The following is a 27632-nucleotide window of genomic DNA, read 5'->3' on the forward strand; positions in this document are numbered from 1 at the left end:
ACAAATATAAATTCCGTTAGATAAGAGTCACACATAAATTAATACATCACTTAGTCTTTAATAACAATATAGTGTTTTACTCTCAATTTAAAATGCTCAAAGAACCTCTAGGGTACCAGTGGGTAATCTCTGTAAAACAATACAAGTTCTTGCAGTAATTCTAGCTTCTTTGATCCACAAAAAGTGAACACATTAATAATAATTGCTTACACTTATGTAGCGCTTTTCTGGACACTCCACTCAAAGTTCTTTACAGGTAATGGGGATCCCCTCCACTACCACCCATGTGCAGCCCCACCTGGATGATGTGATGGCAGCCATAGTGCACCAGAACAGTCCCCCCACATCAGCTATCAGTGGGGAGGAGAACAGAGTAATGAAGCCAATTCAAGATGGGTATTATTAAGAGGCCATGATTGGTAAGGGCCAATTGGAAATTTGGTTTTACATCTCATCAGGACGGCGCCTATTTACAGTATAGTGTCCCCGTCACCATACTGGGGCATTAGGACCCACATGGACCGCAGGGTGAGCGCCCCCTGCTGGCCCCACTAACACCTCTTCCAGCAGCAACCTTAGTTTTTCCCAGGAGGTCTCCCATCTAGATAGTGACCAGGCCTCACACCTGCTGAGCTTCACTGGGTTGCCAGTTGTGAGTTGCAGAGTGATATGGTTGCTGGCTACTGGGTAGGTTAATTGCTGTCATCAAACCATGTTTTGGAAGTTATTTCTATCCCCATAATCAGATTAATTTTCTCTGCAATTAATCACTGTGTTTTCTACCCACCTGAGTGATACTGACCTCCCACCTCAGAGCTGTTCCACCAATCAGGGCATCAGAATAACCCGGGAAGAACATCCACGGGTCTCTTAGCTCTCAATCATCCTGTATAGTGTGCATTATTTATTTCAAATCAGATACTGCTGGGTGCTGGCATGTTACCCAATGCTGAAGAGTAACCCCCAAAAGATAAAAGAAATAAGTGATAAAGAAACAAGTTTCTTTTTCATTATGCTTAAAGACACTCAGTGTAAACAATGTGCGTTGTTATATTGTAGTTCACTGATAAAATCTGGATTTGGAACAAAAATCCTTTGAGACCCACGTGGGGAAAATAAACCCACCACACAATGTCTTTGGTTAAATCCTTTTTATTAAATAAATATAAAAATAAATTAATCTGAAGGACAGAGATTTTAATTAGGCTTTTCCCATCTACTAACATGTACAGGTCAGTCCAGCAGGAGAATTAACAGTACAGTTTAAGAATGGCAGACATTTAAAACAAGAAAAACAAGCAGGATGTGCCATACCATGTGAGAATTTGCACTTTTACTGCTGGGTGCAGTCAAGCCTGTGAACTGAAAAATGAAAGCAAGTTAAAGGAGGTTTCTATACAGCTTCCTGCTGTTGTAAAAGCAGCACACCCATAAAATGAAAAAACGTTTTAAAATAGATGCAGTAGGGATGTGATGACTCATTTTAGTTTCAAATGCATTTCAGTATTGCAGTTTGGACATCCTGAATGCACTGTGTTGTCACCATGTTTTTCATCCTTATCGGCCCAACAGGTTCAGAAGGAAACAAAGACTCCAAAGATGATGTACGTCTGGGCTGCAGAGCTCTGTGATCTTGTGAACAAGGGGTTTTGTGTTCCAGTGCTTGAGGGCCCTAAGGTCTCCCTAGTTGTCACATCTCAGCTCTCAGAAAGGTAAAGGGACACTGAGCTCCAAATAATTCCATGTATAAACTGAATCTTGGAATACACAAATATTAGACACTTTTTTCACAATGCTAAGGAGCAGAACCATCTCAAGAAGGGGTTCCCAGTCCTGGGGACCTCTGGTATAAAGGGATTTTTTATTCAGCTTCACATGTATAGTATAAGTATAAAATAAACAGGATTAGGTGTCAGTTTGGACAGTTCCGTTCTGAAAGGTCACACACAGTCAGATTAAGTTGTGAGACTGAGAATTAAATTTGCATGAAACGAAATAGAAAATAATTTAAAAATAATTAAAATTTGGAGTTGAATCAATGTTCATATATCCCGTGATACACAGTGACTTCTGCCTGATCTGGGAAATGCTGTTCCTCTAAAAGATGTTCCTTGGAAGGTCTCTGTATTCTGGCAGGCTGCCTCTGCAGAATAGTAGCAGATGGGAAGACCACTAGAGTGGTCAAAAACAGCTTGAAAAGACAGGAATAAAAAACTGCACATGTATAATACAGTAGCTTAACATTAGCATCAGTACACAGGGTTAGTCAAAATGTTGTCGACAAGTATAAATGCCTATTATTTTACTGATGTTTTGTTTTCTCCTCCACAGATGGCGCTGCAGTCACACAGCACCCACAATGGCGTCACCTGCGGAGAAATCATTTTGTGTTCTCTGTTATCATGACACCCATGTAATTAATTTGTAATAAACTGTCAAAGTTGTCGACAGCATTTTGACTAATGCTGTACAGCATTGTTTCGGATTGCAGAGCTCTCACATAGACAAGTAGTAAGGCTCCTGTATATGCTGTAAGGGTGCTGGGAAAGGTGAGTCTGTCGGGTAGAAATAACAGTCTCTGGTCTATAGTGGGCCTTATTTTGAGGGCTTGGCGCCATTTGTCTGTGAGTTAAAGTATGTCAGATTCAGCCAGGATTGTGGCCTGGACATGTTATTAGATCTTATTCAGGGTGCAGTTCATGCTGGTATATTAGAACAGCTGAACTCTCATCCCTCAGGTGGAATGAGAGCAGTAGGCTCACAGAGACCTGAAAAACCTGCTGGACCATGAGCACCCAAAGAGCAAAGCTGGGAGACCGGGCCCTGCAGTGGGCATCCAGGGAAATAACCACAAGCAGGAATTTCCTTTGAAGAAGAAACAGCAAACATCGGCTGCTTTTAACTTCTCAAATATTGACAGTGCAGGTGGAGGTTCTCACTTGATACATTTCAGTATTTAATTTGATTGTATTTCCAAAATAAAATAGGAATGAGAAAAAATATATTGAAATGCATGGAAAGATTATAAATTAAATTTATATTTAAAATGTATTTCAAGTGCGTACTTGCATCCCATATACAGTATTATACACATATATTATGTACAGAAAAATGCATCAATGTGGTTGTGAAAAATACATATAATTGAATATTCCTTTGACATGTAGCCTATCCCATCAGAGGCTTGTGTGAACATACAGCATACATAGCTAAATCAGAAACAGGCCTTGATAAGCTCACAGGGTGAGACGCTAAACACTGATCTTCACCCTATAGGGTGGCAGGCTGCTGCTGGTTACTCTGCCAATGACAAAGCAAATGTAACCCTTTGTGCAACTTCAAAGGGCAAAACTGTTATATAGAAAAGGTTGTAGAAAGTGTTCTGCTTTTAGAAGAGGCATGAAACTCCTCACAGCAAGGATGATTTATGGCATAACTACTGCAGCCTGAGCAGCGTAAGAAGATGGGGTTTAGATAACGTATTTTATTCATCAGTGTATTTGTCCAAATCAGCTTCAGCTTTTTTTAAAAAGCTTCGGCCACTCCCTTTTACTAATATTTGCATTTGTGAAGTGCATGCTAACTCCCTAGAATGTTACTTTTTGTGCAGACATTTATCATGCTTAATACATTTCCCATGCTCTGTTTTGATTCAGAGCTAAACTCCAGCAGTGTGGTGTCTAATTCTAGGGTGCTGGGTACAGTAGCGCTGACACATTGTATTGGCTCTGTCCATTTTTTACATCTTTACCAGGCCAGGAAACCAGGTTTTGAGGCTCATCAGAAATGTTAGGCCCCCACTTTCTCTATTTTTAAATGCATAGAAATGCATTAGAATATTTAATTGGAGTGTGACAGCATTCTTCAGTCCATCTCATGAAAAAGAGTTCCTCGACACATCTAACATATCCAATGCATTGTCATGTATTCAGACACATTGTGGAAAAATAAATGTGGAAAAACATCATTACTCCAATTTCCAGCAGGCCACTGCTAAGGAACACTTCTAATGTCAGATGTTTAAAACATCCTGGATGGCCCAACAGCAATAAATTACGTTTGTGGACTGTAGTTTTAAATATAGGTAAAACATTTGCATTGACTTTTTCCAACAGATCATCTATTCTGCAACCTGTACTGATAGAAATCACTGTCCTCACCCTTTTCCTTCTTTTAAAATTCTCTTGATAAATGTACCAGGGCTTGCAAGCATTTCAAGCATGCACAGGGCTTTAAAGATTCCTGGTAGGTTTTCCAAAGAATAACATGTGTTAAAAATAAACTGGTGTTCAGTCAGCTTACACTGGTAAAGCTTTAGGGCTTTCAGGTTACATACAAGCACTGTAATGAACACTGCAGGGGATGCATTCAGAGCTGTTGCATTCATAGAAAATGGCCTTATTTTAAAACCATTAAGGAGAAAGCATAGGAACAGTAGGCAGATAAATACAGCAGCCACGGTTTACCTACTAACGAGACTACATCCATACCCTGTCGAGAAGGTGAGGGACATGGATGAAGGATAAACTGTTTTTCCCTCTCTAAAATTAAAGTAAAACTAAAAATATTACAGTACTTGGAAATTTAAGCTGTCTCTCACAAATGTCCGCAGGATGCATGACCACTCTCTAGTTTAGAGAATGAAATTCTCAGTCCTTTGTCTTTTAGCAATGGCCTATAGCACATGACAACAGTTGAACTGTCCGAGCGGCATGAGGCTCTCCTTTGAGGTGGGTTTTATCTTGAAGGACAGGGCTTTCTCACACAGCGGGAACTGCAGCAGCCTGTCCCTCAGGTTGACATTTTTCATTTTGGTGGGATCGACCCGGATCATGGGTTCTGGTCCCATGTCGTAACCGCCAGCGAGGTACACGCCCCCCCGGCTGCAGAAGTCCACTTCTTTGCCGCCCAGAGCTCTCCTGGACCTCTTGAAATGTGAGCTCACCTCTCCCTCCCCCTCCTGAACCCCCCACTGTGCCGCGTGTGGAACGTCCTTCGCGTGGGCGCTGGTGCGCGGCTCCACGGCGTCCGGACCCATGTCGACACAGTGGTTCTTTACCAGCGCCCTGGGAGAGCTAGCCGCAGAGGGCACTTGGAGCTCCATCTTGGGCATGTTGTTGTTGTGCTCCTTCACAGCTGTCTCACCATCGCTGGCGTCTGCCGTCTCGGTGCCGTCCTGGCAGCACTGCACGCTGAGGAGGTGGCAAACAATGGCACCCTCCTTGCCCTCACCTGGCACTGCATTTTTAATCCCCCGGGAGGAATTCTTGGGCTTATTCTGTATTTCATCTTGGGGAGGCTGGGGCATGGAGTCAACTTGCTTTGTAGGCCCCGTCTCAAGGTCAGCCACTTCTTGCTCTTTGACCTGCTTGTAGCCTTTGTCCAAAGTTCCCAGGCTGTCTAGCCTGCTTGGTTCTCTGGGAGCTTCTTGGCTATCCAAAATCCTACGCTTATCAAGATCCTTGCTTTCTACAATACCTTTCTCATACAAGAGCCCTTTCTTTTCCTCTGCAACATCATGTGTTTGAATATTTTTCTGTCCAACCACTTCACCTGTAGTGACTTCAAGGCCACTTGCTTCTACAGGCCCCTCTGTGAATCCTTCAGTCCAGCTCTGCACTCTTGTCTCTCCACCAGTACCAACTTGCCCTGGAGTTTCGCCTTCCTGAGCCCTGCTGTCCTTCACATCTTCTCCACCATTGCTAGACTGTTTGCCCTGACTAATCTCAATCGCCTGGCAATGCACCATGTTTCCCTGGTCTTTTAAGCATTGTTTGCTTCCAATATTCATCACAACACCCTGTCCTTGGCTCTCAAGGTATAGCTCATCTCCAAGTTGGCTGAATTTGACACTGCTTCTGAGTTGCAGTTCTTGCTTAGGGTCTTTACAACCTTCTTTTCCTTCTGATCTCTGCTTGCTTTTCCCATTTTCCTGTTCTAATGGACAGCCCTGTGCACCAGCTTGGCTATTGACAAAGGATTCTTTTGGTGTGATACAATGGTATAGGCGGTGCTGGGTCTCCCTTTTCTCCCAATGTGTCAGTTTGTCACTTCTGTGAGGAGGTGTGGTTTTACACTCATTATATGGAGCTAAAGGAACCCCTTCCTCTTCCTCCTCCTCGTCTTCCTCACAGATCTGCTGCAGGGCTCGGATGTTCTTGGTGGGCGGGAGCTCACCTGGCCCGCTGGACCTCAACAGGAGCCCCACCTGCTGGCTGACGCTGTGCTCGCTGAAAGGATTCCCATCTTCCCGGCCAGCACAAAGGTCCAGGGGTTTCTGGGCCTCAGCCTGAATCGGAGAGGCCTCTGGAACATCTGGGCCAGGTCCAGCAGCCGAGGTGTGGATCTCCGCGGACTGGTGGCCTGGGATTTCACTGGGTACCTCCTGGGCTCTGCCCCCGCCCCAGTCAAAGGGTTCAGAAAGAGGCCTCCTAATTTAGAAGGAAAAGACAGGTGTTAGAAAGACTGCAGTGTGTCGCAAAGAAAGCCTCATGAGTAATAACTGAGGAACGGTGAATTGAAAGTTCAATGAGGTATCAAGAACAACGACCTGAGTTTTGTACAGAGGGTAACAACGGATGTTTCCCTATCTTTCGTCTCTCCCTGAAGCACTAGGGTGAAATGTTCTGAAACAGAAATGCCTTGAAGGAAGGGCATACTGTATGAATTCCTTCTTTTTCCAGTCAAGCTATATTTGTAACTGGTTGCGTCCTGCCAATGTAACTAAAATGTCACTTCACTCCGATTGAGTGGAGCAGTTGCTCCCTTTCAAGACCTCTTTGTTAGGATGAAGTTGTTTCATTAAAAAGCAGGTTGGGAAAACAATTATGAGCCAATATGATGCAGTCAGATTACAGTTATCCATTTCCTAACTGTCCTTGTAGGATTAAGAATCAATACAAAGGGGTAAACAAGAAATACCAGCCAGTACTTTATGATGCAATCTTTCCTTAAAAAGAGCTCGAATAGCCATGACAGTGACAGGGTTCCTCTGGACAGAGATGCCACCAACCTTAATAGCATTTTGCAATCACTTTTTGTAAATATAGTCATAATCAGTACACAACATATTCATACTGGTTGTCTTCTTCATGTTCAGGGTCCAGTCAGACTCCCCCAGTAATATTTCAGGGTGTTGAGGTTAATGGCTGGAGCACTAAGCCTAGATCAAGACATGATGCTGACCCATCCTTTCTTAGTTATACTTCATGAATATTCCCAGGTTTGTCCAGAGTTTTGACTGCCAAAGCATTGCATGCAGATATTTTTAATGGCAGTTGTACCCGAGACATGATCATCTTAAGTAGCCATGCTTCTGCACAATCCTACCATATTTAAACATACTGCCTTACCAGGAAGACAGGAAGTATTAATTCCACCAATTCAAGCCCCAACAAAATGGAAATTGGACTTCTTAAATATAAATAAATTCAGTGAACAATATGTACACCAGCTTTAATTTAAGGCAGATATCTAACAAAAATACAGTGTAACATAGGAAAAATTCACATTACAGGTCAGTATTTCATTTGTTTCAGGCTTGTATTTTGATGTATTGAAAGAAACTCTTAATCAGGATAAGACTGTGCTAGGGTTAGGGTTAGGTTTAGGTTTTCCATTAGCCTAGATAACTTTTGGCCTCAGGGCTGAATTTTTTAAAAGGTTAGAAATATAGACTGACATTACTTTCAATTTTATTCATTTAGATGGTATTAGCTAATTCTGTGAAACAACCTAATTGAAGCAAAACCCAATCTACTGTCAGGCTCTCCGATCCAACCCACCACCAAGCACAAACCTGAGCAGACACACACCCGTGCGGTGTGTAGCAAGCTTTTTACATTATTGCAGTGCCTGCAGCAGGAGGCAATGGGGCAGTTTACTCTGGGATTGGCATCTGGCAGGGGCAGTTTGGCATCTGCAACAGAGAGCCCTGATGGGTAAAAACTAGTCCTCTTACCGCTGCTGGCATGGTGCGGTCCAGCTGCCCTCTGCACTGGGGGCCTGTCCGGGGTGCTCCTGTTTCTCCCTCAGGATGCGCTCCGCCAGGAGGAAGTAGGTGGCAGTGATGTGGTTGTATCGATCCGCCTCCAGAGCCCTGGCAGAGAATGAACTCGATTACAGCGGCATGCAGAACAGTGCATCCCTACCGCTGAGCAGGATGGCAACTTGTGCAGCGGAGAGCAGTGTTGTCACCAGCACAGCCCTGTTAGCAGTATCCTAATGTTTTACAACTGCACTGGCTATGGTCCCACTGCAGCCTAAATGTTACCCCTGTCCCACATACCAGCTGCAAACTCCTATTGGTTTCCTCAGTGCAACAGCCATGTGTTTTTATCTTACGGAAGAACACAGCGTGTCCAGTGTGAGGAAGCCCACACAGAGCATGTCATATTTAATTTCAGGTAATATCTGAACCTGCCTGACATGACACAATGGAAGGAAATCTGAGCTGAGATGGGCAGATAGCTCAAATGGGAGTCGTGCATGGGCAGATCTTGGTATCAGTGGTTGCTAGTCTGTGATTTATTTTATGCCAGAGAGTTTGGTTATGACAATTATGCTTCGGTTGCCCGACTGGGGAGTAAAAGCAGCCTCACTCCTGGATGGTGTCGCAGTCCGCGATGTTGCCGCAGGTCATGGCCTGGATGATCATGCTGTGCTCCTCCTGGGACAGGCTCTTGTAGGACGTAAGGGGCACGGTGCTGCGACTGGCCGGCGAGGGGTCCACTCCCCGGAGCCAGGGGTGACCCTCGATCTGCTGCAGGGACGCCCGTTTCTCTGGGTCGCGCTGCAGCATGTGTGAGATCAGGCTGCAACAAGGAGCAACACCTCTTAACCACAGGAAGCCCCCGGCAGCTGAGCTCCCACAGTACACCTCTCCATTGGGAAACGCGTGGCGCAAATGCTGCACAAGTGCAGCGTTTTTTTTAAAAGAAAACTAATTTCTGTCAGAAGTCTGTATCTCAGGTAGGTTACATCTCTTCCATTATCAGTGATTGCTTTCTACTGTGTAAAATCAGTCTTTTACAGCTTATAGCTAAAACAAGCAATATAATAAAAGTTCATGAAGGAATAGCATTGCAATCCATGATGTGTAAATTGAGACCTTACTGTATGTCTAAGAGGTAAATGAACTACCCGAGGGATTCTTGATTTTATTAACATATAAGCTCATCGAAAATGTTCTTCGAAAATGTTTGGGATTATTGCTTTCTGCCACATGAGTTTGGTCATGTGACTGTTGTACTAATTTATACTAAATGTACTAGAAAATTTTAGATAACGTGTTATGGTTGGAGGATATCTGTTTGAGACATCTGTCCCAGACAAGGGCTTCAAATTAAACACAAAATCTTAATAGAGTGCAAATGTGTAACAACAAAATAATTTCTTTAGCCAAAGTCAATTACAACTAATGCCTCTCTCTTATAGTCGAATCAGCTCAAAACTTGTTAAAACTACCCATGCATTAGGAAGATTGTCATGACTACAGACTCCAATTGCTCAGCTTCATTTCAAGCAATCAATAGTCCCACTAGAGGGCAGTACAGCTTTAAGAGCCCAGCTCTTGTAATAACAGCTGGAGGTATTTTCTTTTATGCTGCTACAACACTTGAAGAAGTTGGACCTGAAGAAAACTGACTCTTTTTAGCAGACAGTTTTACAGACATCCTACAAGCATGTTTTTGTTGAAAACCTCAATTCTGTCTTCTGAGTGAACTAAAGTTATCGAAGAGAAACATCTGCTTTTTTTAGATCTGTGGGATGTGTTCTCTTAGATAAACACACATAGAAAACGGTTCTATATTAGTGAAGCGGATATCTCTTAAAGAGGCGTCACTGATGTGGTTATACCCACCACACTAAAGCCATTTCTAAGTTATTCTCATAACACTCACGTCCAGATTAAAATGGAACCAACACCTCTACCACGCGACTGGAAAGAAACGGATCAATGAGAGGCAAGAGTAAACACCTTTCACACACATAAAAAATGCTCACATAGTGGGAATGTTGACATGGGAACAATCGCAAATGAGAGGAGGCCATACAGACCATCTAGTCAGTTTGATACTTGGTAGCTAATTGATCCCAGGATCTCAACCAGCCACTTCCTGAAAGAAGCTAGTGTTTTGGCTTGAGCAACAGAGCTGGGTAGCTTGTTCCACCCTCCCACAACCCTTTGTGTAAAGAAGTGTCTCTCATTTTAAGTTGAAACACTTTCCTGTAGTGTCCACTTGTATCCTCTGGTTTGTGTTTTACTGTTTATTCAGAAGAAGTCCCACTGGGTGGAGTTTGTCGATGCCCTTGAGGATTTGGAACTCTTGTATGTTGTCCCCTTGGAACCTTCTCTGTTCAAGACTAAAAGGACTCAGTTTGTTTATTGTTACATTCTTTTATAAGAGACTTCATCTCTTCAGCATCTGACAATAAAACGTTTCTCAGTGATGCTGACTGCATACAATTATGTCTGTATTAGCCAAATTTGATTTAAATTAAATTAGAACCAACACATAATGAGTTTTAGTTGGACAGTGCTTTGAACGTTTAGTTTAAAGTTGCTTAGGAGTACTTATTATAACACGTGTTATAATGAGTCAACATTTCCTATTAAAATACAGAAGTCCAGTAAGTCTACAGCAGTGCAGAAGAGCTGTGGGGAATGAAGACATGCCTGTCAGGACAGGAGCACATGGCAGGGCTTGACATTGGTTCACACCGTTTCAAGTTGTTTTTGAGTCACGTCTGGTGTGCACTGACATTCAGCGTGCTGTCCTGCATGGGCACAACTTTACGAAGCACTTTATAAAGCAAACAGCCCATTTAAGAGTTTGATTAGCCACAGTACGTCAAATACTTATCTGAACCAAGGCCTTTGTGAGAGCCCACGTTACTTTGAGAAGCGCTGCTTCAAGGTTAACAAATTTCCTGTTTACAATTCCTGCTGGGATCCATTTAGAAGTGCAACAGGGCAAGAGAGGGCAAGTCTAGCTGGGCACAGCCTGTCAAATGACCTTAAATCATAGTTTTTAATTTCCTATGAGCACCCAAATTCTGCTCGTGATCTGTATCTTGCCACCTCCCCAGCTCTAAGCCGGATTCACCGTGACAGTGGTCCAGGAAAGAAATATTAAGCTTGAGGTGCACAAGGCAGCCCTTTGCTTCCATAATCCCACATTAAAGCTCTTCAGAACAGATGTGAGGCAGGGAGTGCCAAAAATAGCCCCAGTCACACTGCTAATGCTAACCTACATGAACATCTGGGAGTGCCGGCTCTCTGGGGATCAGCGTGCATTCAGGCAAGCCCAGATTACTGCTTATTAGCAAATGCACGAGTCTTCTGAGAGAGCTTTATTTTCTTTGGTACAAACATACCAAATACACTCCATTTAAGCTCGAGGTTTGAGAACAGAAAGGAGATTAGAAAGAACAAGAGAACAGAATAATGGTATGTTTTACTGCTGTTTGCTGCAAGCTTTGTTCAATAGTTTATCCATTTTAAAAGATATTCAAATAATATTGCAGATGTACGAAAACAAGAAATACCAAAAAAAAACCTAATCTACAACAGTTTCCTTGGACTACTAATGAGAAGGATCTTTGTGATTACAATCATCAATGTTCATACAAAACTAACTGTTCAGCCAGACATGAAACACCTAACCTTATACAGTACATTTCAGATGATGAATCCCTCAGGTCTGAGCTGATACTGTATGTAATGTAAAGACCCCCAACTTTGACATTTCACATCTTTTTTTTCCCCACTACAAATGGTCCCAGCCTGCCCAGATATAATCCAATATGAATCCTGGATACTAGATTTATCAATGAATAATAAACTGAAATTCCAGCCAATCAGAAGTGCTCCCTTCTCCACATCTCAAAAAACACCAGTTTTCTGTTGTTTTGCAATGGACTTGGCGACACCAAACATTGTTTCCACCATGTTATGTTGTTTCATCAACATAATTATTATTTCACTTGGTCTACGCCTTAATCTGAGGAGGTGTAACAAGTTGTCTTTTCGCATACCCCAACTTGCTTGCCATGAGACACACAGACAGGGAGAGAATCTTGGGGTCAGAGCGCAGGGTCAGCCATTTATACGGCGCCCCTGGAGCAGTTGGGATTAAGGGCCTTGCTCAGGGGCCCAACAGAGTAGGATTCCTCTGCTGGCTGCTGGATAAGAACCGGCAACCTTCCAGCCACAGGCGCAGATCAACATGACCAGTCGACTGCTTCCCCCTTGGAAGAAAATGCCTCTCAGTCTCACATCCCTTAGTAAAAGCTTTCTGCCAGCACGAGGAGGGATGTGTCCTACACCTGCAGGCAGATCAAGGCTCCTGTAAAGTAGGAGGACGCACTGGAGTCTGCTCCCGAGCTCTGAGGCCTTGCTGCCAGGGAGAAGCAGAACACGGCCTACTTCTCCTCTCAGAGTCTAATCCACTCACTCAGCCTTTGTCCCAGCAGATTATCCATGTGACTGCTTAGCCTTAGCTCCTGAAGGCAAACCAGGGCCCATTTTCTGATTCTAGGCTAAGCTCTGTCATGGGCCCTTGACTTGACTGTCATGCCACCCCCTCCCCCAGCAAGGATGGAGTCTTATTTCATTCTTAAATCTGTGTTTTTATGATACCTTTTTATGAAAGAGAGTCCTAACATTTTTGTAAATCCCATAAGAAGATTCTCTGGATTCTTTTGCACATTTATTTTGCATCCATCCATTTATTGAGCTGGAATCTGTACACCAGGATCAATAAGCACTCTGTAAACTTATAGATACTTTTGATCCAGTGTCACCCAGGTGTGGCTAGGAAATTTTATTTGCACTTTTTATGCTCACTTGCCTAATTGGATCCAGGCAGTTAACACTGGGAGGACGATGAAGATCCAGACCTTTTTCCTTGTCTTTTATAGTTGGGAAGAAACCAGAGCACATGGAGAAAACCCCCATGAATGAAGGAAGGACATGCATACTCTACACACAGTGCTTCATGTATCAAGTTATACACTGGCAGGAATACTAAATGTCGGTCAGTTCTGTGGCAGTCCATTGCACAGCAGCCAGAGCACAGAAAGGGCTTAAATGCTATTGTTCCTCAGGGACTGGACAGATGTTCCAAGTGACAATAAACCTGCACAATCCCTTTGAAATAAATGAACCTATTGAAACATTCATTATATTTGATGAAATTGTGTCAGAAGACCTCAGTTCTTGAAATGTTATAATCAAATGAAACTTGCTATTTGCCATTCTATAGGCCTGGTAGGTTACAATGCCTTTCTCTATTGTCAGATTTTTATCTTGTAACACATTTCTTTTTTTACTTTAATGAAGAATTTGTGGATTTGGAGAAAGCTGTCTAATAATGTCCCGAGTGAATATGTTCAGACAATTGCTGTGAGAAATGAAGAGGACTGTTCTATTTTCTAATGAGATTTTCCATCAAAAGAAGTCTTTCATCTATTCTCAGAGCTCATCACTGTAACTTTCCCAGTCTTGTGAGTAACGCTATATTTAGGGTCTGTAACTATGTTGAAAGGCCATAATTTCAAGCACAATTACTTGTTTTAAGCAAATGTCATGAAGATAAGAAAATGGAGATTAAGACACCCCTTCTTTACAAAGAAATGCCTTAATACTGTATGTGCCAGTTATTTAGGAACAAATGTCTTTTTATTTGCTATAAATCTGTTATCAATACATAAAGACCTTTTGATGTTGTAAAACATTAGATCTTTAATGGAGCAGTAGTCATTTAAGGAAAGAAGAAATACATCTGGAAACATCTGCAGCAGTAATATAGAGAAATATACTTAGGAGCAATGACATCCTCTTATGGGAAATCATGCAATAAATCCCCAGGTCACTTTTGTTGCCAATTTTAATTCCAAGTAAAAGCTTAGAGACTGTTCGGCATAGTGGAAACAGATCTATCAGCATTAGTCTGAATTTGGAATCATGCAACAAACTCGATAGCGCATGACTTTTGTAAAATTTCCATTCAAGGCAAGAAATTTAGAGCAGGCAAGCACCCAGGAGGTCACAGGAGATTTGGAAAATCTCAGAAAATAAGGAGATTGGAAAGCTCCTGATTGGTGACAAGAAAGCAACAGAAGGGTTCTCAAGCAAACCAAACTTTAAAGGGCTCAATCTGGAACAGAGCTTGAAATCAATAGCCCAGGTCATTGCTGGTTTGAGCCTGGGTTACTTCCGGGCTGCTTTCACTGAGATCCTGCAGGCAGCCACACACTGGGGCAGGGTAGGTGTGACTAGCTCGAGGCATTCTCAGATTCCCATGTGTTCAAAAATCCTGTGGCTCATCGGCCGAATTTGATCTTAGAGGAACGTGCCTGATCACCACTCCTCCACCTGGGACAGTGTTGGATTGACTGAGGATGTCTGGACATGTACCTAGGAGGGTCATTTATTAACTGAATGGGAAGTAAAGAAGGTATAATTGAGGGTCCAAATGGAAACGCCAACACAAAGAAGCATCTAGTTTGGTACAGAAGAGACTGAGCACTGAGCAACTCAACACTTGTGTGTTACTTTACCCCTGTTGATCTCTGGGCTTGTCACTTTCCCTGGATAATTTTGAACACATAAGAATGACTCTTTAAGATTAAGCGGTCTTAAGAGGTCATGAAATGTCACATTTTCACACAAGGAGGTCTCCAGAGGCACAGCAGGGTTCAGTTAGCTAAAATTTGGACCTAGTGAGCCCAAAGCCCACTTGTGTGCTAGTGTGTTACTCATGCTCACAGTTTGTGAGGGAATCTTTCTCGAGTAAGGCCCTTCTAGGAAATTCTACTTTTCCTTATGCATTCATTTTGGACTTAAATATATTAGAAACAAAAAGGTCTTTAGTGATTTTTTTTGAAAATATACGTCAAGAAAATAACTCAAAATTGATGTATATTGTTTTACATCCTATTTTAAAATCCCTGTCTCAAAGAGTTGTCATAATCAGAGGAGAGTATGTGGGAGGGCTTGACACAAGCCTTCAAAACCTTGAAAGACATTAACAAGGCTGATTCGATAGGCAACCTCAGCTCCATGAATGAAATAATAACCTGGAAACAGAAACTGAAATGGAGAGCTCGTGTATTGAGGACTAATGCTTTAACATTTTACACAAAGGGTTATGGGTGTCTGGAACTGCCCAGACATGTTGATAAGCAAGATAACCTGTGGCTTCCTCATATTTGCAACCTTTGTTACAGCTAATGTATTTGCAGACTTACATTTCCTTTCCTTTATGTCCTTAGAACATAGTATTTTTGTTTAAAAAAACGTGTTTCAGGCAGGACTGGTAAGACACACATTCCCACAAAAAGGAAAAATGACATGTAACTCTATAGACAGAATTTCAGTGTTTTCTCAGGAAGGGTGTTTTGTGTCACGGTTCCCCACGGATCCTGAAACACTTACTCTCGGCACTCCTCGGAGACGTGGGGGGGCACGCTGTACTGGCAGTCCATAATCTTGATGAGCGTCTCGCTGTCGTTGGCTTCCTGGAAAGGCGGCTGCCCACATACGAGCATGTAGAGAATCACTCCCAGGCTCCAGATATCTGGGAACACACACACACATACAAAATTCAGCTTGTCAGAGAGATGGCTGAGTGACATCACAAAGGCCTGACGCTGAGACAACGGGAGCAGGAAACTGATAAGGAACTGAAGCCTGGGGCCTGTACGGAAGGAAACTGAGTTTCCACAGAAGTGTCCTCATGCAATGCATTGTTTCTCATGGCAGTCAATTCTGGACTTAAAAATATGCCTTAAAGGCTGAATTATAGTACCTACATCCAGCCCTGTTGTGGAATTTCTCCAAACTGATTTCCCTAAGATGTCTCTTGTCTACATAATGAAACCCACCAACTTTGCTGAGCTTCAGAGAGATGACAAGATCAGGGAACCAGACGAAACAGCTGCTAAGATACCAGTCAAAGGCTGCAGCTAATACTTTGCTTGTTACAACATAAAAGTCTGTACCTAAAACCAACCATTCCAGGATGTAAGTTACTGAAATTGCATTTGACCAGATTTCAGCGTTACTTGGCAAGAAGCAAAGTCTAATTCCTGCCTTGAACAATTTCCCCTATTCATTATGCTTAGGAACATTAAGAACCACTACAAAAATATCAGACCTCCCACTAAGGATAATATTAGAACACATTCTGTGGTTTGTGCTCTATGACTGTCCCTTAAGCCACAGCTTCTGCTGTATGATTTAATAGCAAAACGAGCTAAAGAGGAACAGAACGTCAGAAATCTTGGCACCAGGAAAGGGCCATTTACAGTATGTATTTAGAGCTCATCATTCTCCTATACACAAAGTGATTCTGTCACACTGCCAGGCCGGCCTTCGAACGATTTCAGCTTCTCTGCCTTCACAATGTAAATTACCAATCTATTCCATGTATTGATAAGTCTGTGTAAAAAAGGCGTATGAAGTAACAGTGTGAAACAACCCACCTCACTGGATCTCCCCCTCCTTCCATCCCCTCATTCCTTCATCCATCCACTATCCATTATGTGGTTTGGCTGCCATTCAGGCTCAAACCCCAATGGGTGAAGAACATCTAGAAACTCATTTCATTTCCCTCCTGTATTTCTATCCTCCAGCATGGCCAAGGTGCTAGCCCCTGTTCAGAAACAAACCAAATCAAATCTGCTCTTGCCTGGGCTGCAGGGCAGAACCTCACATCCATCAGCGAGCAGCACTGCTCTACTAACAACGTACAGTATGTAAGCATGTTCTGGGGAGACCAGAAAAGCTTCATTATAATAAAAAAGGCTTTTGACTACTTTTAGAAAACCGACACATTTGCACCACGTGACGTGTGCGTTTTGCGAACTTTCCCAAGACAGGATATATTGGAAATTTGTCTCGAATCCTTCTTTGAAATTCTTCAATGCTTCCCATCAGTCCACGAGAGAGCCGCTGGCACCCTGCCCGTGGCACCAGCCAGCCCAAGCCAGTGAGAGAGCTGCTGCAGTCAGTGTGTCACCACCTGATCCACTTAGCTAATGAAGTTATCAACACACTAACATCCCAGCCCGCTGCTCCTGTTGGCGTGATTAACTGAGCATAACAGCACTGGCTACGATATCGCCTGAACATGGCTGGGAATCTTTTGTTCGACTGCATTTCCAAAGACAAAACCCAGGGCATCAGAGAAACTCTGGAGACACGCAACATTGTTCTAATAAGTTTAGGAAGTTTGATTCCAAATTTGTATTCAGTACAGGTAAATTGTAATATTTTCTTTTTCAGCATGGAATACCCGTTGGCATGCTTTTTTAGGTTGCTTAGGTTCACTCTTCTGACATCCGTTTCTTCACTAAAGCCTCTAATTGAATCCAAGGGTCTCTATTCGGAATGGTTTTAACAAAGGAAGAGGTGTAGAGTGAAGAATAAAGAGATCCTGCAATATTAATTCTTCATTAATTAGTTTCACACACTGGCCACCAGGCCCCAGACTTACAGGGCTGTTTTAAGCCACAAAAGTTCATACTTGCTGCCTCTAGATTAAAGCAATTATATTGAAATTGTGCACAACTGATTAGTCTGGTGAACAGCAGTGATGTTGTTGTTGTTAGCACTGTTGCCTCTCATTGCTGGGGCCCTGGGTTCAAATCCAGACCTGGGGTGTTAACTGTATTGAGTTTATATATGCATTGTTTATACACTATGTGAATTTCCTACAGGTGCACTGGTTTCCTCCTGCAGTCCAAAATCATACTGGTAGGTTAAATGGCTTTGGGGAAAATTGTCTCTGATGAGAGTGTGTGTCTGTGTCTGTGTGTGCCCTGCAATGAACTGGTGTCCTTTTTCCCCTGTGATCCTGAATTGGAAGAAGTGGTTAGAAAATGGATGGACGGATGATTAGTCTGGTTATTTGTTTTCAGCTGAGAAAAGTTTGCACAGATGTGAACATGTGCACAGCTGATGAGTCCTGCTGTCTGCCAAGAACGTACTGTACAGTTTATCAAGGGTGTATTCATTCATTGGAGGCTATAGCTAATTCGTACAGTGTGACACTGGGAGGTGGGGCGGGGTTGTGTGTCAGGGTGCCTTTCAACTGTGAACAACAGTTCTTTCTATAACTATACTGAGTTTTATAGAGTGAATTCTTCCTTGTCTCAAGGACATACAAGGTAACGTATGACAAGAAAGCATTGTGCATGCTTATCTACACAGTGCCAGTGAATGCATTAGCTGTGCTGTGTTCTTTAATTCTGTTTAATTAAAAAAGGAGCTGGTTTGTGTTTATGCTGTAAGAAGAAACAAACTAAAGCTAGTATGGTCTCTAAGAGGAATTGTACATGGTGCTCTTTGCTCTTCAAATGCTGCCAGACCATGTCACCAAAGCAGAAACAGATACTGTAGATGACACCCTGAGATCAATCAGCTACAAGCAACCAAGAACCAAGCAAAATGAACTTCCCCTCAGTTTTTAAACTTCCTTCTGTTCTTATTTAAAGAGCATTACTGTTTTCTGTATTTTCTTTCAGTTCTGGAATTTATGATCCTATTTGACAAATCTGGAATCTGACTTTCACTTTGGCAAAGCAGGGTTGTGCATTTGGCATTTCCAAGGTGTTGGCAGGGCTCAGCTGCTGAGATGCCAAGATGGGGATGAGAACCAGGAAGAAAGGGACAAACCAGGCTTTGCAATGTCTATGAGAGAACATCCTCCTGATCTCAGAATGAGAATAAGACCAGGTTATTCTTGCAAGTAAAGCCCTCCCAGCTGGTGAACTGCGTTTTTCCTGTGGAGCACACTGCCCTGTCAGGGCTGCAGAGGCCTGTTTGCTAACAGAGCACTTGGCAGGTTCTTTACTTGCTGAGCTGTGTGAGCCTATAAGAGGAAACACGCATCTCCTGCACTCCCTGTTCCTCACAGCCCAGCCCCCCACAGAGCTGTGCAAGAGGATGCTTTCTGCAGATCATCTATGTGAACAAGCACATGCTCCTCTAGGTCACAGAGGCTGAGAAAAGAAACAGGCATAATCTCCAGTTCAGGCTTTCCAAAAGAATACGTTTCTCCCACAGACACACGCTCAAGTACTCTTGATCCAAAGCCTCAATCTAAGATAGCAGCTGTCCTAGTCTTGGATACTTTAGGAGCAGCCTAAGTGGTGTTCGGTGGACCAGTAGGTGGCGATCTTCCTTCTGAAATTCCAAACCTATATCCTAGTATGATGAGTGAGGACACAGCAAAGGAGTTGCCATCCTACGGAGGAGACATTAATGTTATGTTATGAAATATCCAATGGCACTTTTTGAAAACATAGTGTAATTAACCTAATTAACCCAAAGTGGAATATATTGTATAAGTTTCCACTCTGAGCTTCTACAGTCTGGCTTCCTCAAAGTATATCCTTAATTCACCTAGCCAGTATGGACTGGTTGCTGTGCACCACCCAGGTGTGTATGTTTCCTCCTTATTGTAAAGAGCTATGCTCTATAGATTCAAGAAACTAATACAGTATGTATGTATACAAACAAAAATCTATGATCATCATTTTTCGAACTGTACTAATTTTTCATTACAGGATTCACATAAGTGTTTAGATGAAAATTACACTTCCGTACCTGAATACTCATTTACAATTCCAAGATTTTTTTGGAAATGACCGAATTTGCTAAAGTAATGAAAACCATCATATGATCACTAACTGAAACACAAAAGACACGATCTAGCACTGTAGGTTAAAAACCCGATGGTTCATCACCATAGTTCCCACCCAGTGTCTGCACTGCACAATTATGCTGTTGGCAGGGATGTGAGAAGCTACATTAGCGCTGCTACAGAATGAAATAAAAACAGACAAAGTGTGTTCCCCATTATCCCTTTTTTACAACACGCGCTGACAATGGCAACCCCAATCCCTTTAGTGATCATTCAAATGAAGATTATATATATCTACATCACATGGTTGGATTGCAACCACAGAGGTATATGTATGTTCTGATTGCCTTGCACTACTTGTGCATTTTACTTTAGTGGCATAGACAATATCTGTTAGCCTTTCTGGCCTCTCAGTTAAATTCTAATGGCAAGTGATGAAGAACAAGAGGGAAATCTGAGACCAGGCTCTGGAGGTTTGTTTTCCCTCTCTGCTCATGGCTATGTGATTTGAGTGATGCAGTGGCTTTGCTCAAATGCACAAAAGGCTGTAATTGGACTGCACTGAAACAGTCATTTTGTCAGGGCTGGTGAGTAGTTTGGAAAAGCAGAGCAGATTTCTATTTCAAGTGAAGGTTTTTAAATTTGCTGCTCAATTTTTCATTTTTGCAACCTTCCAGAAGCACTTTTACATGCTATAAAGTCTTCTAGAAGAGACTGACTTGGACAAACAGCTTCTGCCAAAGTGGAAGTCTTTTTTCTTACAACCACAAGCTTGACTCCACTGTGGGAAGTGGAAATATTAACTGTAAGCTTGTTTTTAGAAGTAAAGTGCATTTTACAATATCTTCACATTGCTATATACCGCTTTGTTTTTTAGATTTTATTTTTGTGTAACACCTTCAAATCATTAGAACCTATCTGTGTAAAATCTCTCTTGCTGTTATTTTACCTTAAAAAAGGGACCCGACAAATGTCATTATGTTTATATTCAAGTCGTTCTTTTAGAGAAGCAATTCTATCTCTGGTTATAAATAACTCCAATTCACTAAGAGATTTGTTTTCTGATTGTGCCCAAGTAAAGAGTTTTCAAGTCATAATTCTTTGAAGAAAAAGGTCTTGAAAAGGAAGAAATGCAGATTGAAAGACTATTATCAGGTTTGACAACGGCTTAGGTGAAGCTCCTCCTCCAGGACTTTGTTTACAATCTGGCTCAAGCGAAATGAAAAAAAAATAAGCTTCATAGAAAATCCACGAGGATAACTGTTAAACCATCGAGCCATCATGACAGCCTGAAAATGAAAATGCTTTCTGTTAAAACACAACAGCACACTGTACATTCATTCATCCGCCAAGAGAAAAGAACCCCAATCTGCATACCAAGAGCAGAGTCCTGCGTTTTAGAGCTACAGTTTCTAAAGATTTATTCTGGATGACAAAGGACAAAAAGGCCCACTGCGTTTTGTACTGCATTATTACTTTAATAGGTTATCCAGAAAATTATTAAGGATAAGACATTGTAAGGACCCTTGTCACAAGCTAGGAGCTTTTATTTCAATGGCTCCATCATCTGAAATAAACTAGACTAATAATAACTAAATAATCTAGCTGTTTACACAGCACAGTCATAAATGAACTTAACACTGGAGAATTTGAGAAGTATTGAGGTTTTAAGTATTTCCATTTTGTACATAAACCTCCATACATATTGTTTAAAATAAGTTAAATAAATAATTAAGCCCAATTGTTTTTTGTTAGTTTATGCCATTTTCATGACTACTGAGTTATGTCGTGGAAAACAGCCATTTTGCAATCAAGCCAGTGTGTAACACTTACTTCCTCTGGCACCAAATCAAGATGCTAGGGAACAGCACACAAGCCAGATTTTGATTAACTTGTTTCTGATTTGGTTATGATCCAAAGGGTATCTTAATTCACAGAAGCGTTCAACATAATGCTAAGAACCATGATATTTCGATTTTCTGTAGTAAATAAAATTCAAGTCCCAGCATGCCTAAGGGTACACCCATATCATACTCAAAAGCAAGAATGGTAGTGTGTCTTTAAAAAACAGCAAACGTAGGAAAACTGCACCTGACTTCTGGATGCTTTGTGAAACAGAAGGCACAGTCTCCACTAGACATTAAACTGAAAATGTTGCAATAAACCACACAATAACTTACACACCCTTTGCAAACAGACTAACAGCAAACATAAAACTGGAAATAAGAGCGACCAGAGACATTCCTGGGTTTAAAGGAATGTCCTGTTCTGATGGTCTAAAAGCAAGAAGATGTTCTAGCCTTGAACAGAGAAGAAAGTGTGTTGACAAATTCAGCAATGTAGAATTCTTCTGTACGAAGCAGAGAAACAAACAAGAGTTTGTTGGAATTGTGGGAAGGCTGTGGGAATCTGGAACAAGCTACCCAGCCATCCAGCTGAAGCCGATACCCTGGCCTCTATCACAAAATGGTTGGATGAGAGCCTTGGATCAATTAGCTACTAACTACCAAATGGGCTGAAAGACCTCCTCTCGTTCGTGACTGTTCCTGTGTTCCGTCTATGCTCTTTAATTTCGAGGGTAGGTGAAGACCACTTGGTTACACTGCCACCAATCTGGTTCACGGTTTGTGCCGTGGGAAAGGTATATTTGTTTTGCTTGGGGAGGCAGTGCTGTGTGTCTCAGCAGCTCTGCGCTCTTGTCAAGCAGCCATGCCACTCAGTGTGGAAAGACGGGTCAGCTGCCAGTCTCTCAGAATGTCTTTATTTAAGCCTGCCCTCAGACGGCACCCCCCGTCTGCACTCTATAACAGAGAGAAACGCAGCTCACAATGTGAATGCATTAATTAACACACAGGACATCCTATACCTGCAGAGGAGCCCTGGGAGTCCACAGCACGCAGGCATAACTAAACCAAGGCCAGTGCATAAATCAATAAGCCAAGTCATCTAATGGTGTGATCAGGTATCACCCAGTCCTGAAATGAAATTTTATCACTGTGTTGGCAGCGCTCAATTACTTCTCACATTCAGGAACGAGAGCTGGTTTAAAACAGTTTCTCAAAAAAAAACATTTCATTTTATTCTTGTCATGAATTCAACAGCCTTTCAATCAGCGCAGAATAATTTGGAGGCCTAGGCAGTAAATTGAAGACTGCTACCCATGGACCTGCTGCAAATCCAGAGGCCTGCTAGAATGGTTTAGAAGAATTTAATGAGATTAAATTTGCTATGTGCTGCACTGGTACAGGTTTGGCAACTGTCCTGTGAGCCTTAGGAAAGGAAGACAGTGAGCCCTATATTGAAAACACTTTGCAATTAAATCCTCAGTGCTTGCTAAGGCACTTGTCAAAGCCTTCTGAATAAAAAGCTCAGTGGGTCTGGTATTTTCCACTGAACCTCATTATCAATATTTATAATAATTCTTGTAATCTTGTATGAACATATTTAGCACTGTTACTTAGAAGAAAGCACAAAGTTAACAAATTCTGTCATTTAAACTCATACCGTTTATTTCAGGAAACAGTACAAAATGATTTGAATCCACATCGCCAAACCAGACCTACTTCTGGGGCTCACTTTAGCCCTGTAGCATGATGGAATAACATTTTCTTAACACCAGGTGTTCCAGATCACGGTCAGGGCAAATTGAACATTTCCTGTCTTCGGCTGGGAGTCTGGAAGTGCACTTGGCCTATACCACTGTTTGCTTTCCCCTGGAAATCAAGTGTTGTCAGGCTGTACTGCTCCTTACTGGTCTGTACTTATTATCCTGCTTTTTTATTGTGTTGTGCTGTGACATTATATCATATCACTTATTATCTCTTGTTATATACCCACTGATTTGGAACAGCCAGTAGTGTGTTTTCCCATCTCAGCTCCCAAGTATAAACCCTGCAACCGCACACGGGGGAGAAGGAGGAAATGTGAACAGAGTCCTGCGACCCTTCCACCTTCAAAAGGCTTGTTTTTAACTTGAAGACCCATGCAAGGGGAAGTGCACAGGAGGACACAGGGGTTTCTGGGAGCCAAGAGAGTCCTGGCCAACTTATGCCAGCCTTTCTCTCATTAATGTTCAGTCCACCACGCACTGCAGCGCAGTGGCTGGGTTCAGTTCATTTCAAATTGGCTTCAAACAGGTCTTCCCTTAAGATAGACTGCAGTGATTTTTCTGGTTTGAATAAACTGTGCTTCAGAAAATACTTTCCTTGTCATCCATAACTTCCCCGTCTCTGCCCTTATTGATCTCTACCAGCAGAGAAGCCCTCCGTGGCTCATTTTCTCTGCGTGTCCAGTGTGGTTAATCAACTAAAGCAGCTTATTAGCTTAAGGGGTTTTGATCAGGCAAGTGGCATTACTGAAAGTTAGCACTGATTTAACAGGCGGGAAGGCACCAGTTCCAGATGAAGGAGCCATGTTCAGCTGTATCTAATACAGTGTAAATTGAAGGAATATGATCAATGACAACTGCATAGCCAAGTTCTTGAAATACCCAAGAAGGGTGTGTTGCAGCTCAAATGGTTCCATAGACATGACAAGATGGAATGGTCCCATATGTATGTTGCCTCCTACCAGACTGTAGTACAGTCCAAATCTGATCTGGCACCCCTACCAGACTGTGGTACAGTCCAAATCTGATCTGGCCCAACTCTTGAACTACCTAAACTCTGAACAAAGGATTTAACTAGAAGAACCATTCAGAATCCCAAATGTTTCCTTAATGACCAGAGGACAGACATGAAATGTCAGAAGTGAAAGGAGGTCATTTAACAAGTTTTGCTCACATGGCTGCTCAGGTATTGACTGAATCTCATCTTCCTAATCACCTGAAAGACCCCAAAGAATCTTCTTCAGTAACGTTAGTCTGTTCACATAGAGGACCTGTACAGTAAATGTGCTTGGTCTTACTTTTTTGCGGTTGGGGTAGTGGCTTGATTTTTGCATGAGACGCCAAAACTACAGACATACTGGCTCTGAAAGAGAAACTTAATTAAAACAGACATCCTTCAGCATTTTGTCAGTTTCATGTAATGGGACCACAGAATATAGCCAGGCTGGAAAACGGAGCTTTGAGTCCTTCAAGACCTTTTTTAGGTCATTGTTGCAGTTTTGGCTTGACCACACGCAACCCAGATAGAAAGTCAAAGTATTTTGAAATGTACTGCCTATGGTGAAGTCCAGAGGTGGCTCACAACAAACGTGCAGATGGACAAATCCACACAGACTTCCACAGATACCAATATCAACAATGCAATTCCTCAAGGATTAGGTTGACAGTTTAAAGTAGAAATGACTGTCATCTCTTTCTAATATAAGAATGAAATCCATCTGCTGTTAACCACTGTGCTCTCTGTGAGGCACTGGCTGGTAATGCACACTGATCAACAAAATAGCTGTTTTAGAATGATACTGTCGCAAAAAAATTGTTTAAAAAATACACTTCTTTAAATTCAAACTGAAATTAGTTTTTTTACAGATTAAGTTAACTCTTGCATTAGATCAAGCTGATTAGCTGAGTTCCTGTAACATGCTGTCAAATATTTTCCAATCCCACCTATTAGAGAGAAGGGTATTTATTACACTGAATGAATTAATAACATTGCTGTAGATGAAAGTACCAGATCTTTTGCCTTCATAAGTGTAGGAAAGATGACATTAACCTTCAGATGAGACATTAAACTGAGGTCCTGACTACATGGTCATTAAAGATCTCCTGGCATTGTCATTAAGAGTAGGCGTCTTAACACTAGTGTCTTGGCTAAATTCCGCTTTAGGCTAATTTAACTCAGCCTCCCTTGAGTTCCCCTTTGACGCCACTGATGAAGCAGCTTCTCTCTTCTCCGCCTGACCAGCGGCGTCATGGGACTGCTTCCATACAAATACTAGTTATAGAAATAACTTACCCACGGCAGGCGCATCATACTCCTCTCCCAGGAGGATCTCGGGCGCCGAGTAGGCCAGCGAGCCACAGCTGGTCATCAGCATGGTGCCGGGCTGGAAGTGGTTGCTGAAGCCAAAGTCAGTGAGCTTGACGGTGCCCTGCTGGCGGAAGAAGACCACGTTCTCGGGCTTGAGGTCTCGGTGGACCACGTGGAGCCGGTGGCAGTAGGAGATGGCGCGCACTATCTGGGCAAAGTGGACCTTGGCTTGGGCCTCCGAGACGCCCCCCTCGTGGCGCAGGATGTAGTCGTACATGTCCCCGCCATCCCCCAGCTCCAGGATGAGGTAGAGTTTGGTCTGGGTGTCGATGACCTCATACAGCCGCACCACATTGGGATGCTGCACCAACTTCATGCAACGTACCTCCTGCAAGAGGTGCCCGGCAGCCAAGCTGTCCAGCTTGGTCTTGTCAATGACCTTGACGGCCACCAGCTCACCAGTGAAGACGTGTCGTGCCAGCTTCACCACCGCAAAGTGCCCCTTGCCCAGCGTGCGGTCCAAGTCATACAGCCCAGCTATCTTCCCTTCGTATCCGCTCTTGGCAGACGCCATGCCCACTTGGGTTGTACTTGTGTTGACTGGGGTCTAAAGAAATGACGGTAGTTTCTCAGTGATTGTTTAAAATCCCATTGTCCACACCTGAAAAAACATAAGGAGTAGTAGTTAGGGTTGCGCTGCATTTTTAAGGTGTGACATGGCTGTACAGTTCAACTACTGTATACAGTATTTGCTCAGTAAATAAGAAGTGCTGTTGCTGAGAGTCATCAGTTGTTCCCTTTGCAACATTTCTGCACCAAGACAAAGTTCTGCACCTGCTCTTTCTCACACATTTCCAGGACACAACAAAGCGAATAGAGGAAACCAGGAAACTAAGATGCAAGAAATGATGTACATTTTTTATGTAGGGTAGCAAAGGTACATTTAAGGTTCAAATGCTCTAAATATTTCTATTTAATTTCACCAAACAACAATGTATCTTTGCAAATTTGCACTGGTTAGAAAATATGGCTGCTTGCCATCTACACTTGGAAAAGAGATATTTTTACAATTGCATTTTAACTCCCAGTTATTAGTGCACCTATTGTTTAGACTCTCAGACAGTGCCTTCAAGCAGTCAGATTGTTTCTAACAAATATATTAATATAACAGCTCCTAAGGCTAAGCAGAAAGATGGAAACTGTTTTTCACTCTGATGTCTTGACTTTTTGACAAAAAAGCTCTTCTTGGAGCTTCACATGCTTGACTGTGCTGCATAAGAAACTAGTTTCAGAATGCACGCACATTTACAATGCCTGTAATTTTAATATTAGTGGCTGTATCCAGGTCTGGAACTAGAAATAACCCTAGTTGCCGACACAGTTACACACTTACTAGACGGTACAGGCTGACTGACACAATGCAGGGGTCCTTTGTGGATGCTATAGGGAGATGATTTTGGAGTGGAGGGAGTCGTATTGTGCCATTCTGTTTTGGGGAAATTTTGGATTGGATTCACAATAATAACCTCAATTAGAGTCTCGGCAGTGGAAATTTAGGTGTCAGATATTCCTGTTGAGCAGCTCTAGCAAGGTGACTGCTTTAGGCAGGGAAGGGTTCAAGGAAAGTGCAAGGGAGTAGGTGGAATGCTAATCAGTAAGAGATAGTGGTGACACTCAACATAAAAGACAAATCTGTTTCATATGCTGCTTCTGAAGTGTCTTCTGAATGTGCTTTCGTGCCTCTTTTCTGCTCTTTCAAAAGCCTTCTTTCTTCCTGCTGAGCACACACTGGCACAGCTGCGGAACTGCTATTTACAGTTATCCCATTTAAAAAGAATGAAAAAAAAGTATCAAAAGTATTCTGCAGAGCTACTAATGACCTCAGGTATAGTGTTGTGTGAATGGGTGAAATGGCTTTTACTTTCCAACCTGCTTGAAGAAGAAGTGCACTTCTTTGAGATCCTTTCTCTATATTTTCTAGTCATTAAAGACACTGAGGTGGGACATCCATTCAGTGCCACTGAGCCGCGCAAACCTTTCAGGGATTCTGGGTTACCTTACT

General features: G+C 42.5%; 1 protein-coding gene across 1 annotated transcript; it reads right to left on the reverse strand.

The window, feature by feature from the left end:
• Positions 1 to 1136: 1136 nt before the first annotated feature.
• On the reverse strand, positions 1137 to 26144 carry snrkb (SNF related kinase b). Its single transcript, XM_088939255.1, has 5 exons — positions 25556 to 26144; positions 15443 to 15584; positions 8601 to 8813; positions 7961 to 8098; positions 1137 to 6431 (listed from the first exon to the last, which is right to left on the reverse strand). The coding sequence occupies exons 1-5, from the start codon at positions 26142 to 26144 to the stop codon at positions 4676 to 4678; spliced, it is 2838 nt and encodes a 945-aa protein (XP_088795381.1). The 3' UTR covers positions 1137 to 4675.
• Positions 26145 to 27632: the final 1488 nt, after the last annotated feature.

Source organism: Atractosteus spatula, chromosome 21 (assembly GCF_055471065.1).
Source record: "Atractosteus spatula isolate fAtrSpa1 chromosome 21, fAtrSpa1.hap1, whole genome shotgun sequence".
Lineage (NCBI taxonomy): Eukaryota > Metazoa > Chordata > Actinopteri > Semionotiformes > Lepisosteidae > Atractosteus > Atractosteus spatula.